This window comes from Haliotis rubra, unplaced genomic scaffold, assembly GCF_003918875.1.
Source record: "Haliotis rubra isolate DU_JTF1 unplaced genomic scaffold, ASM391887v1 Scf698, whole genome shotgun sequence".
NCBI classification, from domain to species: Eukaryota; Metazoa; Mollusca; class Gastropoda; order Lepetellida; family Haliotidae; genus Haliotis; species Haliotis rubra.
The window spans coordinates 427,888-442,437 of record NW_025767410.1 but is presented as its reverse complement, the minus strand read 5'-3'; the positions used below and the strand labels follow the sequence as shown (position 1 = coordinate 442,437).

The 14,550-nt window shown below is 39.2% G+C and overlaps 1 protein-coding gene across 1 annotated transcript in view; it reads left to right on the top strand.

Annotated features, from left to right (window-relative positions):
• Nucleotides 1-14,550, top strand: part of LOC124258560 (dual serine/threonine and tyrosine protein kinase-like) — a 41,964-nt gene that overhangs the window by 2,542 nt on the left and 24,872 nt on the right. Inside the window, exon 2 of the mRNA XM_046692624.1 lies at nt 1,212-1,729. Within this exon, the coding sequence (XP_046548580.1) occupies nt 1,212-1,729 (518 nt within the window). The remainder of the gene's footprint in view (nt 1-1,211; nt 1,730-14,550) is intronic.

The following is a 14,550-nucleotide window of genomic DNA, read 5'->3' as shown; positions in this document are numbered from 1 at the left end:
TTCAGCGACTAATGCTTGTCAGAAGAGACGACCAATGCTCATGATGTCAATCACTGGATTGTCTAGTCCATACTCGATTATTTACAGACCTCATCATATTGCTGGGAAATTGCTGAGTGCATTGTTAAACAACAAACAAATGAAAAAATAAATAAAGTAAAGATCAATACATTGTTTGTTTTGATAATTCATCTCCTAAAAATAGTGGTAAATAGCACTTTTGTTCAATATCAAGGTCAAATCTTACCATCCAAAATCCAAAAGTGTCGTAATAAAATGTATTGAGAGAAATAAGTCATGGTTGAAGAAAGTATTGGTAATATAAGTGGCATTTTTATTCCCCGCAACGCAGGCTTTATGGGGATATTAAAATGGAGTCTGTCGCCAAATTTGTCTTTTCCGGAGCAGAGCTCTAAAACCCTTCACTATTTCTTCACCAAACTTGGCACTTACATTGGTCTGGTGGTGTACTGGTGCCTTTTGGTAGTTTTGGATTTCTGAATAAAATATTTTTGGCGTTTCCATGGCAACTAGTTTGACTTAGACTGAAATTGGTGGTAGTGCTCTTTTCCGGAGCAGAACTCTAAAACCGTTCGCTATTTCTTCACCGAACTTGGCGCATAGTTTGGTCTGGTGGTGTACTGGTGCCTTTTGGTAGTTTTGGTATTCTGAATTAAATATTTTTTGGCCTTTCCATGGTAACAAGTTTGACTTAGACTGAAATTGGTGGTAGTACGCTTTTCCGGAGCAGAACTCTAAAATTGTTCAATGTTTCTTCACCAAACTTGGCACATACATACATCTGTTGGTGTACTGGTGCCTTTTGGTAGTTTTGGAATTATGAATAAAATATCTTTGCATTTTCATGCCAACAAGTTTGACTTAGACTGAAACTGGTGGTAGTGCTCCTTTCTAGAGCAGAACTTTTAAAACCTTTCAATACTCTCCTTCCACTTTTCTATATACACACCAAAACATTTGACATAATCATAACTTGTAGACATATTCATGAAGAGTATTTGCCATTGCGGGGGATATTGATGACTTTGTCTTCTTGTTAATCTAGTATCAATGAGAGCAGCCAGAAGTCTGTCTTCATCCTAAGAAAAACATTATATACAAAATTTAAGTGTTCCAGATTTGAAATATTGTGATTTAACATCTCTATAAGCGAAATAATTAAATAAAATATATTTGTCTCCGTGTTCCAGCTCAGATTGTGACAGCCGAGCTTCTGAAGGAGGAAGAGTCTGAGGTGCTGTCGGTCATTGAGAAGCCACAGACGATCATTGTGCTGGGCCAGACGCCCTACGCAAAGTCACGTATTGTCAATGAGATCTTCAACAAAACAATATTTCCATCACTAGATGAAAGAGACAATGACTCCAAGTTTCGAATGGTTCGGTTTCGCCGTGGAGACACTCTGTCAGTCAGCCTGTCTCTACCAGATGATTATGACTTGGTGGACAACTTGGAGGCTTACAACGGACCCTGGAACACAATTCCCAAAAATGACCTTGAACTTTTGGATGATAGTGGTGCAGATGTTGCCAATGGAACAGCAGTGTTGGAAGTTACTATTAATCACCCACTGTTGAGGTTTGGTTCTCAGTTGGTTGTGGCGCCATCCAAATATGGGGATTCCGTGGAAGCAGTCTTGAAGAAGTGTGTGGAGAACGCCACTCCGCTTCTTGTGTATGGATTTGTCACAGAGCACTTATTTGATAAGGTGAGATGAATTGATGGATGATGTTTGTTGAAAATGTTTCGGAATTCCTCTTAATTTCATGTGTTGAAGGGCACTTTTGTCTTGATATATACTGGGGCGGTGGGGTAGCCTAGTAGTTAAAGCGTTGGCTCGTCACGCCGAAGACCCGGGTTCGATTCCCCACATGGGCACAATGTGTTAAGCCCATTTCTGGTGTCCCCCGCCGTGATATTGCTGGAATATTGCTAAAAGCGGCGTAAAACTAAACTCAGTCAGTCAGTCAGTCTTGATATATACTACTCAGTACTCACACTTTGCTAAGGATTACAAAAATTCCCAAATTTACTTACACATAGATTTATAATTTGAAGTTGTATCCATTTAAAACTAGATAAATAATGATTTGGTAACCCCTCTTTAGGCAAACAGCCACTTTAATCTAACCTCATGCACTCGATACATGAGTAACCATAAAATTAAAAATGGTTTTTATGGCGCCAATCAACCATTTTGCAAATCATGGAACGAGTCATTGACAAGTACACAACACCTGTGAATAGCAGGTATGGGATCCACAAGATGCAGTGACATACTGAAACCTAGGATTCATGCTTACAATGAGCTTAGATAATTAAGCCAAATTAGACCCCACATCATAGGTTTCTGTTGAATCAATGGTTTGATCCTTAGCAAGGTGTGAATAGTATACTCTCAAAACATGTTTAGAATGTCCCAGATTGAAGTGAGGTCTATTGCAGTACCGGACAGCCATGATAGTTTAGAATAGTTATGTCAAAACGTTAGCTGTTCTCTGATCAGCGTACACTGTGATAGTGCTGGTTATTGCTTACAATAAGTTACAATACTCATGAAGATCCGGGTTAGAATTGATCTTCAGTAACCCATGATTGTCGTAAGAGTTGACTAACGGGATCGGGTGGTCAGGCTCGCTGACTTGGTTGACATATGTCATCGTATCCCAATTGCGTAGATTGATGCTCATGATGTTGATCACTGGATTGTCTGATCCAGACTCAATTATTTACAGACTGCTGCCATATAACTGGAATATTGCTGAGTGTGGCATAAAACTAAACTCACTCACTATTAAGGTGAGGTGAAATTGGGTTTAACGTCGCGCTGGAGAATATTTCGCTCATATGACGACGTGCATGCGTGTGTATGTGTAGGTGCGGCTACTTGTACTAGCCCAGACTGAAGCTGGTTTTATAGTGCTAGCCCACTGAGATACCAAGCCGCAGTGAAGCATGAATACCCCACTCAGACACATTATACTGACTCCGAGCCGACCAGTCCTTCCGCTCTCCGGGCGGACGCTCGAACCACTACGCCACAGAGGCGGTCCACTCACTATTGCTTACAATATGAAGATATTTAATCAGAGCTCAGTAATCGATTGTGATCGTAAAACCCCACCACAAAACTCACGTGGGCAGTAATGGGACACAGTCATAACATTGTGCAAATGAAACAGGCACGATTAATACTACTATCAAACCGATCGAGGATACTTCCTGTTGAGACACGCACACAAGAATGTTGTTTACATCACAGTTTTACAAGTAAGGAAACTGCATCAGTTGTTTATGTCTTGATTTAACAAACATAATGATAAGAAACATACTTTCTAATGTTTACTTTGATGTTTCCTTTTTTATGAATGTCTATTAGTCTCCTGAACCCCTCGATAATTGCTTATGCAAACTATTCGATCAATCGCTCTAGCACTACACTGGTGATGTATTTAAGAAAGACGGTGAATATGCCTGAAACTAAGTTTAGAACAAAATCTCAAAAATATCGAATTGTTTAGACTGTATGAATTACTGCGCCTAGAGATCAAGCTGATGTTGCAATGAAATTGAAGTTTTGAGATCCAACTTTTTATTTCTGAGGAGCACCCTTAGCATCTGTGTTTTTGTCCTGGTACATGTTTACTTACAAATACATGTCTGTTGGTATAAAAATAGGGCCCTTTTCACAAAGCTATCGAAGGGCTACAACTGCCGTACCTCCTAATAGTCCGATACTGTAACCAGTAACATAGATATATGACTCTTGTAGCGCTACGATAGCTTTCTGAAACAGGGCCCAGGTGTCCGGACGGAGTGAAGAAGAGTCTGTCTATTACTGTCTATATGTGGAATTGGGTTTAAAGGAGACAATTTCACACATTTTTAACATTATTTTGGCCTATGTTATATATATTGGGGCATAGGCACTCACTTTAACTTCATATTGATGCAGTAAAAGACTTATTATCCCTTGTGACTTACCTGAAATCAATAATTGAAACTTCGAGGCTAACAGCTTCCAAAGAGAGAACACTTGCCATATATGGAATGTATACAATTGCTCCGTACATCGAAAACTGTTGCACGCAGCATTGTCAGTGTTTGCCGAACTGGTTTCAGTCACAAGTTGTGCGTAGGATATTCGTAAAGAGCTCTCCAAAGGACATAACTCTATGGGGGTCATTGAAATAATGTTCGGCTGGTAGAGGGCGCGTCAGTCGATTTATTGCAACGTTGCATTAATTCATTCGAACTTTTTAATTTAATATTGTAATCTAAATACGTAATCTTTTTTGGAATAAATTACATGGTAGCTTCCCTGAGGGCTGATAATTAGTATTATTGAGAGAAATGTATTTATTTTAGAGAAGTGTGGTGTGACTGTGAGATTGTGCCTTTAAAGGTTTTTGGCAACATGCATGCACACGTGTGGGTGGCTATGAGGAGTATGGGGGGTTGGGTGCGTGTGGGGGCAGGCACTTGTACAAATCTTGACTAGTGTCGGCTTTGTAGTGTTATCCCCTACCATGAAGGAGTTTAACCTAGATACAGGCTCTCACATTGACTCAAAGATGACCTGTAATTTTGGTGTCACCTACCTTCTAAATGCTCTTTGTGACATCTTCATTCCAACACCCGCACAAGTCCTGTAATATATCTTGTTGAATAAGGAATGATAGTTTTTGCTTTCTAGGCTTGAAACGCTAAAAAATGCCTTCAAGCTATATATATTTTCACTGACAGGGTCTCAGCACTAGTATGAAAGGATAGTATAAAGGTCTAAGATCCCATCAGTCAGTATATACTTTAATCCTAGTTTATTCCATTACAAGCCACTGTAGTTTTCGCTGTCTCAGACTTGTTACATTTGCATTGTTTGTCCCCAATTAATAGTTGCGGAAGTGGCCTGCAAGACAGTCCATGTCATATGGAGCTTGTGTAAAACTTGTGAGCAGACGTATGCCAGACAAACGATGTCTCTCACTAAGCTGAATACCTGAAGTTCAAAAACATGTATGTTCTATGGGCCTGTGGCCTGAAACTTGAAATAAATTCTTCTTCTAAAAACATTTTCATCAAATTTACCACGTAATATATTTTGTGTACAATTGTTGTGTTATCATTCCGTCAACTTTTGTAGTTGTTGTATTATCATTGTTTCATGTTTTTGTAAATATGTTTTGTGCTAGTTTGATGGCACTGACATGCATAATAAAATGATGCGTACATGTGACCCTATCAGCATTCACTTGTTACATAAGGGGAGGTCACTACTGATCTGTGATATTGCTGAGAGCCGGCCAGTTGTGTGGTGATCAGCTGGTTATTCTCAAGCAGGTCACAGTCCCGAGGTGGCTAGTCATACAATAGACTGCTGTAGTCAACTTCTTACACTCCAACCAATCAGGGCTACTGGGACACATGATACCTGACAATATCAAAGGACCTTACTAATTGCTTGATGGGCTTTCTAGAAGTTGGTGACTCAACAATGAAACATTCAACTTTATGGATGACAACTTCTAGAGGGTGTCCTCCCATTTGTGAGAACTCCCAGTTGTGAGACACATTAATTAATGGTTCAGTGCACATAGGTGGTGTTTCCACATCCCTACAATGAAAGTGGGATCAGCCCAGTTGTTGAAGCGTACCCACAGGAGTCATTGATGAGTAGATTAATGAAAAACATTATCAAAGATTCTATTTACACAGAAGAAATAGTTCATTAAATATTTTATTTATTCAGAAGAATATGTAATTATGATAACACATATTTATTGACTATTATGAAGTTTGAAAGTCATTTTGGTTTAAACATATTTTATTATTAGAAAAGTATAATACTTTATGGATAACAACTTCTTTATTTCTTATGATGCGACGTTTCAGTATAGCTTCTTATACCGTTGCCAAGCAGTGTAAGTACATATATATATATATACAGATTACATCAAATACAACTATTCTCTAAGTAGTCATAATTAGAGAGTTACAGTTGTCTGTCTAACAAGCCATTGTAGAAATATACATCAATCATGAGAAGGTTGTTGAGTTAATTTAAGTATTTTCCTGAGAAGATTTGAAGCGTTGTGTCTTGCTATAATTGTGGACGGATTCAACTATTTTCTGGTTTACACAAGGAGTAAATAAAGTTTCCTTTCAAAATGGTATCCAGGTTATAACGGGTAGTGTCGGGTAAAAAGGGTTTGGCATAAGAGGGAGTTCGACTGTAAACTTGTATTTTAGAGTTATTTCTTAAACTATATCTTGTAGTTTCGGAGACGGATGTAAATCTGTGTAGGTATATTAATTTCTCTTTCAAATGATCACAAAGTTACCTACACAAAGTGTTTAATTTTTAAAGACATTTACCTGAGTATGTTAATCAATTTTCATCAAGTTTCATTAAGACTTCCACAAGATTCAGTTACATAGCAAATCAGTAATCAGCTATATAGGGTTAATCCATTCTATCAGACAGGGGACTATGGTGTGTTTTCTTTGTTAATTACCTACTCCACTGTCTCATAACTGGGAGTCTCACAATTGGGAGTTCTCGCAAATGGGAGTAGACCTATTTATTGCATAGAGCGACATTTCGATGTGGATTCTTACATCGTTATCAAACTAAAAGTGACTACAACCAGATGATGAGGGGTATATATACATATTATGTTTTGACAAACAGCAGATTATCATTAACAACAACATGTAATTGAATAACAACTGGTACATAATTATGAGAGGCCAGTGGGAGTTTAAGTTTACTAAGTTTACAATTTCTCATGCTCATTATGAAATGTTGTCAGAAACATTTCTGCATCCCGGATGGTATGGCAGGGTTTTATGTGACGCAGAAATGTGCAACTAATGCGCACAAATGTGTAGAATCATAGAATGGAAACAGGAAAATACATATACTGTGTTCCCAGGGATGCACAATAACAGTCACTGTTCAAAATTTGTGACAAGAAATATAAAGTTAATGTAATAAAATAATGATTAAACCTTACAGTACAGTCTGCTAGTGCTACATCATTTCATTACCTTACAGGATCATTGTAAGGACCCTTGATTAATGGTTTGGACCCAAGTTCTAAGGAAGAGAGTACATTCACCTGTTGAGGGAATAAGGATATGCTCAGAAATATTGTGTTCCTCATAATAAAGAAGTTGGCATCCATAAAACGCTCTCCCTAATATCTGTATCACTTCTAGATGCCACCTAGTTCTGTTGGTCAAGGTGAAACCCTGAGATGGGGATGGGTAGGACTGCGCAATATAACCGGTTTACCGGTATTTACCGGTTCAGACATGAAAACGATACATATTGCGATACGCTGATCGAAAACCGGTATTTTGACATGCAATCGAAAAACTTCGTAACACTCAGAAATCTTCAGATATTTCCGTTTTTAAATTGTTCCTTTCCTTGTTTCATTTGTGCCAAACATTATTGACATTTTTATTTTGTCATGATTAAAAGTTTTTATTAAAGCCCAATCAAGCATTGTGATTTTGTTGTGTTTTGGCTTTATAAATGAAGCATTAACTCGACTATAAGTAGTTTTTTGTTAAAATAAACTTCTTGCAATATATTGCAATACATATCGCAATACATGCTTTCGTATCGCAATATATCGCAGTATGAAAATTCCCTGCAATACCCACCCCTAGGGATGGGGTACCAAATCAAGATTCCATCTCGCACAGAGTACTTGTTCTGGTGACTTGATGGCTGTCTTCAACATCTCTTTTCCACCAAGGATGACATCGCCTTTGACCTGCATTGCTTATCATGCTGCTGGGATACCTTTCACACCAAGTTTACACTCAATATCAGGGATGGAAATTACCCATTGTCCGACGTCCGAGTCCAGTGTTTTTTTCTGTCGGGCAAGCAAATTCGTATATCACACTATACCGGCGTCCAGTTGACCAATGTTAATTATGTTGTTTATTTAAAATATCTAACAAGAAAACGGTCGTAATAGTGGAAAAATTATCAGGGCAAGTGATTTCACATGTGCCACTGTACCAGAGTACATTAGCAATTTTAAAGTTATTTCCACCCCTGAATATATCGGGAATATTGCTCAGAGTGGTATTACACCCAACTGGTCTGGGACATTTGTCACATGTCCGAGAATGTGTCACGCAAAATGCAGTTTCATCTTGTATGCTCAGCTCATAACTGTATATACCTGAGATTTGTTGAAAGTGAAAGTAATGCAAGTAAATTAGGTTTGAATGCATAGAAAGCAAAATGTTCTAAAATGCTTTGAGTTTAATGTACTGATTTGTCACTGCAAGAAAAATAATGAAAAATATATTTCAACATTGTAATAGTCACATCCACATGCAAATAGACAGTCAGAAATGCACTTTTTTCGAAGGTGCCATAGGGCACAATCAGATAATTTATGTGTGCCTTTGTGAAAATATGTATGGCCATACCTTTTGATGATCCAGTTAAACTTAAAACATCACAATTATGTCATTTTGTACTGATTTGTCACTGCAAGAAAAATAATGAAAAATATATTTCAACATTGTAATAGTCACATCCACATGCAAATAGACAGTCAGAAATGCACTTTTTTCGAAGGTGCCATAGGGCACAATCAGATAATTTATGTGTGCCTTTGTGAAAATATGTATGGCCATACCTTTTGATGATCCAGTTAAACTTAAAACATCACAATTATGTCATTTCAATTTATTATTTGATAAATCAGTAAGCATCGTGTAAAGCTGTAAACTTGAGAGCTGGATTTCCTAAACACTATCAAGACAGAATATTTCAGCTTCAGGTGTCCTGCACCCATAAACTATCCCACAAATTGTCATTTTCCATAACAGGGTTTCTTGTTATGCGCATTGGTATTAAAAACGTCCGTGCCCATGTTAATCTGTGCGATTGAGAGTGCCACCGTTATCTTTTACAATATCAGTCATGCCACAAGGAACATTGAAAATAGTTCTTTGTTGCCTTATCAATTTATAGTGTGCCATGGCATGCAAATTAAGTACTATTTCATTCCCTGTATGGAATCCATTTTAAACATTTTACGCACCAGAGCGTCCACCATAGCAATGGACAGAGTCAATGTCTTGCAGATCACGCTGGTTGGATCTTTTTTGTCTGCTCTAATAATGAGTGAGTTTAGTGTATGCCCAGGGCTCCAGATAACTTTTGGAGTGCGAGTGTACTTACACATCATATTGCAAGTGGAGGTGTACTGAGAATTTTGAAGGAGTACTGACATGTTTTTGTGTGAGCGAGTTGGTGATGTGGTTTGTCTGGACGATACATCAATCACTATTTCCAACCATGTATTTGTATTTGAAGACGCGTGAGAAATAACTGAGCGACCGTGTGATGTGCGAAATGTCAGGTCCGACTGGATAGAAATAGGAACAGTGTAGTTTTTAGCTAATCGAAAAATAGTGACGCATATCGTTGCATGGCAATGCAAGGGATTCCTACTGTCGGGGTTTCCTCATGTTTAAAATCGTGTTTCGCAAAAGAAACTTGACAAGTATTTATCCGAAATAGATTTACATTTGCACGATACGCAATATATTATGTCGTACTTAATTGATTTTGAGGCATACATTACGCCTATACGCCCCTTATCTGTAGCCCTGTATGCCCCTTTTAGCAATGTTCCAGCAATCAAGGTAGGGGGACACTAGAAATGGGCTTCACACACTGTACCCATGTGGGGAATCAAACCCGGGTCTTTGGCGTGACAAGCAAACATGTTAATCAGAAGGCTACCCTACCGCCCTTCTAATAATGAACATAAAATGGTATTGGTAATGGTCAGTATGGTCAAGGAATTGCATCCTGTTGACCCCGAATTTTGGGAACCAATTTGAAGTTTGCTGCAAAAACGCTGATGTTGTATAAATTTGATTAATTATTCAGCGGTGACAACCTCTCAGTAATTCTGTCCTGTGTTAACATGGTTTAGTGTCTGTGCAAGACATGATACATTGTCTGAAGATGATGATAACAGGGACTTATAACGTCATGTAATAGAGGTTATCACATGTATCGTCCAGCCCACATATGTCCAAGGGTCTGATGGCTGATAACAGTAACTTGGCAGCCAAAAGTGTAGCTTTGCTCCAAGGCTGTACTGAATGCTAAGCCCATGGATGTATAGTAATTCTATCCTTTAAGAGCCAGGTCTAGATGAGCGGACAGTAAGGATGCCAGAGGGACAATTGGTTCTTTTTATTTATGTTTTTTAGAAATTGTTATTTGAACTATCAATTATTACCATGGAAACTTGAGCAAGTCTACGCAAAGGTGTTGATATGACAAATCTGTTACGGGTAAAGAATCACTATCAGACATAGTTGCTGTGTGTGTCAGTGGGTTGAGTGGGTAATCTGGTCTGATGGATCCAGGTTACTGTGAAAGTTACTTATGTTCGGGGGCGGTGGTGTAGCCGAGTGGTTAAAGCGTTCGCTCCTCACGCCGAAGACCCGGGTTCGATTCTCCACATGGGTACAATGTTTGATTTCTGGTGTCCCCCTGTCGTGATATTGCTGGAATATTGCTAAAAGCGGCGTAAAACCGTCATCACTCACTCACTACTGATGTTCGCAGACTGTTCTCATTGTGCATGCATTCCTTCTGACTTTTATTTTTAAGTAAAGATAGAGCTTTTGATCTAGACTAATGTTTAGTCTCAGAAAAAACATAGGATAGTGTTGGTCGGGTTACCGGAAACAGACATATTTTTATTTTTGGCCTTAGGAATTCAGCATGGCAGGGAGGGAAAATAATGTGTGAGACAGACTACTTTCAGTCAAACTCAGTGTATTCATTATATGATGATAATAAGGCGACTTATATATAGCCTGAACTCCACGCCGCATGGGTATGCTCTAAGTGCATGCAACATAATTGACATTATTACCCTGGATAACCCATGCTGTCTGTGAGGTGCTAAAATGTTAGTAGTAATATGACTTATCCCACCGGATACCTATTTCTTTTGGGTGAACAGAGGCACTTTTCAACAAATGCACTTGCCTAACATGTCTTAGTGTGTCTCACAGTCCCTGAACCACCAGTTTTTCCCAACAACCTTGCCCTCCCTACAATGCGAAAGCCCTAAATGAAGCAAGTCTAGATTTCCCCAGGTTCGAATCTCTGGTCACCCTGGGGCTCCTTTTCAATTTAAATGTTTTTTTTTGTTACAGTGAAAATTATATATAATCAGAGACTAAGCTTTAGTCTAATCATGCCTAAGTGGAGACACCATGTGCTTTATTGTGGGGCTGGACACAAGTCCTGGAAAGACTCAGGAATCCAGCGGCCAAACATGGTCACCCTTCCAAGGACACGCCAGAACCAACATTACTCAACTTGAACTGATTTGTGACCTGAGCTCCATGCACAAGTAGTGGTGGTCTGATTAATTGAAATAATCGAAGATTGGTCGCAGTGGCCAAACGACCAAGCAATCGATCACATTTTCTCATAATCGAACACAAACGATTTTGGAACCGCTGTAATAGAGTTTGAAATACTTGATGATGGAACATATCTAGGACGTTGTCAGGGCCTGAAAACGTGTTTATTTCTAAGAAAACTCACTTCACTTTCTGAAAAGTTGAGAAGTTAATGTTACACTGGAACTGAATCATTTTACACTGGAGGTGAAATCTGCAACTGTAATTTTTGCAGTTTCTAAAAACAACAACAGAGAACCAAATTTCTTTTTTCTTATCTGCAATTACAACCTGAATAGGAAAATCTAAGAAATCACGTTAACCAATTTTTTTTCGATGATTGGTCGTTGGTATTGAACCAATCATCAATTGTGAGATTTCAACCAATTCCTAACACTATGCACAAGACCACACACCACCATGTGTATCTAAATACCTTTTTGCCTGGGCTCCAACTTATCCGTTATCCAATTTTTGAGACCTAAATCTCATACCTGGATAGTCCCATCCCTAGTTATCAGAATATTACCGTAACGAATTCTTGGATGATAAGTCTTTATATGAATGATTAACAACGGCTTAAGCTTAAGGAGGAATTATGATGTTGATACAATCTCTGCCTGTTTGAGCTGTGTTTCTGGGAGTAAGTACTATGGCAAGCACTATAAGATAAGTGAAGGGGTTTGTAGCTAACTTCATACAGGGTCAAGTTCAGGTTATCTCTCGGGTATTTGGACAGGGTGGTGGGCTGTTCTGATGGGCAGGGATGTCATGATAAGAGGTCACAGATTACAAAATACAGTAGATACTCTAGATACAACTTACCTACTTTGTGAAGATTCAGTAAAATTACCATGTTCGCAGGATTAAGTGGCATTAAAAGCTCCCGAACAATTGCTACACTCTTATGTAATTAATATTTAAACGTGTCACAGGATTTACTTGTTTATTTGGACATTTTTAAAGAAATCACATCAATAAAGAAGTAATGTAAAAATGACTTGTAACTATTAGCAAAATATTTTAGTTTCATAGACATTTTGATTAAGTTTGTTCACTTAGTAACCGTTCTGACAAAAAATATAACCTTTTGGAAAGTGGTCAAATGTAACAGATCTTATTTGTAAAGTACAGATTCTGGAACTCTTTGGTTTGAATCTGAGAGTGAGGCACCAAATCGTCAGCGATCTAACCCACTCAGCCCCCGTGGCTTCCACAAACATGGAAGTCTGACAACTGAGAGTACAGATCACATTCTTTGTGTTACCCTCTGACAGGTGTAAATTGGCATGGCTCCCATGTTATTAGAAGACATACTTTACTGAGACCGGTTCATGCTGTACTTCCCCTTCGCCTGATTGTGGGGGTGGGGTAGTCTAGTGGTTAAAGCGTTGGCTCGTCACGCCGAAGACCCGGGTTCGAATCCCCACATGGGTACAATGAGTGAAGCCCATTTCTGGTGTCTCCCGCCGTGATATTGCTGGAATATTGCTAAAAGCGGAAAAAAACCAAACTCAGTCAGTCAGTCAGCCTGATTGTGAGTGATGTTGTGCAATGCGAAATATTCAAAATTGTGTATGCTCGTTTCTTATATAACGCAATCAAATAAATCTCATACAGTATGAAAGTTCCACTCAAGAAAATTGTGCAATGCCGAATGGACTCGTTCTGGGGTACATTTCTGTATTCTAATTTTGGCTAGGGTACGTTTCTGTGTATAGACATGTACTGGGGTACATATCTGTCTACCCACCCCGACATCTACCCCATCTGTGTATAGACATGTACTGGGCTACATATCTGTCTACCCGTCCCGACAGCTACCCCATCTGTGTCTCACTTGTGTTTAAATTGCATCCTTCTCACGCTTGTCAGTTTTCTCAAAGAGCCCTTTGTGCTTGTTATATAATACAGTATCTGTCTTTCATGTGTGCTCTCAATGTTCGTTGTTTTGTCCCAGACAGTGAGTCCCAACCACTATAATGGGACTTACCCCTTCAGGACTGTTAGGCCAGATCAAGTCAGGTTTTCAGTGAAGCATGTTTCATGGATTTGTCAAGTGGACCCCAGTATTTGTAACTGTGAAGAAGGACAAGGGATGGACAGGTGTACACTGTGTGAAGCAGAATCATATATCCTACTGCATCAGCTGTCAAACACACTGTATGTCTGAACCTGTTCACCATATATCTGTCTGGTCGTCTGTCCTACAGTCCCTGAACCTATTATTTTCCCTTCTGCCTAGTTGTAAGATGTGACTAACAGGATCGGGTGGTCAGGCTTGCTGTCTTGGTTGATATGTCATCGTATCCCATTTGCGTGGATCGATGCTCATGCTGTTGATCTCTGGATTGTCTGGTCCAGATTTGATTATTTACAGGTGAGGTGAGGTGAAATTGGGTTTAACGTCGTACTTCAGAATATTTCGCTCATATGACGACGTGCATGCGTGTGTATGTGTATGTGCGGCTGCTTGTACTAGCCCAGACTGAAGCTGGTTTTATAGTGCTAGCTCACTGAGATACCATACCGCAGTGAAGCATGAATACCCCACTCAGACACATTATACTGACTCCGAGCCGACCAGTCCTTGTACCCATTAATGCCAAGCGCCAGGGAGGGACCAACAAGTACCATATTTTAACGTCTTTTGTTTGATGCGGTCGGGGATCGAACCCGCGACCTTCCGCTCTCCGGGCGGACGCTCTAACCACTACACCACGGAGGCGGTCGATTATTTACAGACTGCCATATAGCTGTAATATTGCTGAGTGTGGGGTTAAACATCAAACCAACCAAGCAACCAACCTAAATGAAGCAAGATTTCCTCAGGTTCTGAATATCCCATCTCACTGAAGCTTCTTTTAATTTTAAATGGGATTATTTGTTAGCATCAAAATTATATATTCAGAGACTATACATAAGTCTAATCATTGCAGGACAAATGAAGGCTTGTGAAGGGCAAGTGAATGTAGAACACTGATTTTATCTTGTGGAAGGCTCAATGTCCGGATCTGACAGACAAGGATGTTTGGGACGAAAGCTAAATTT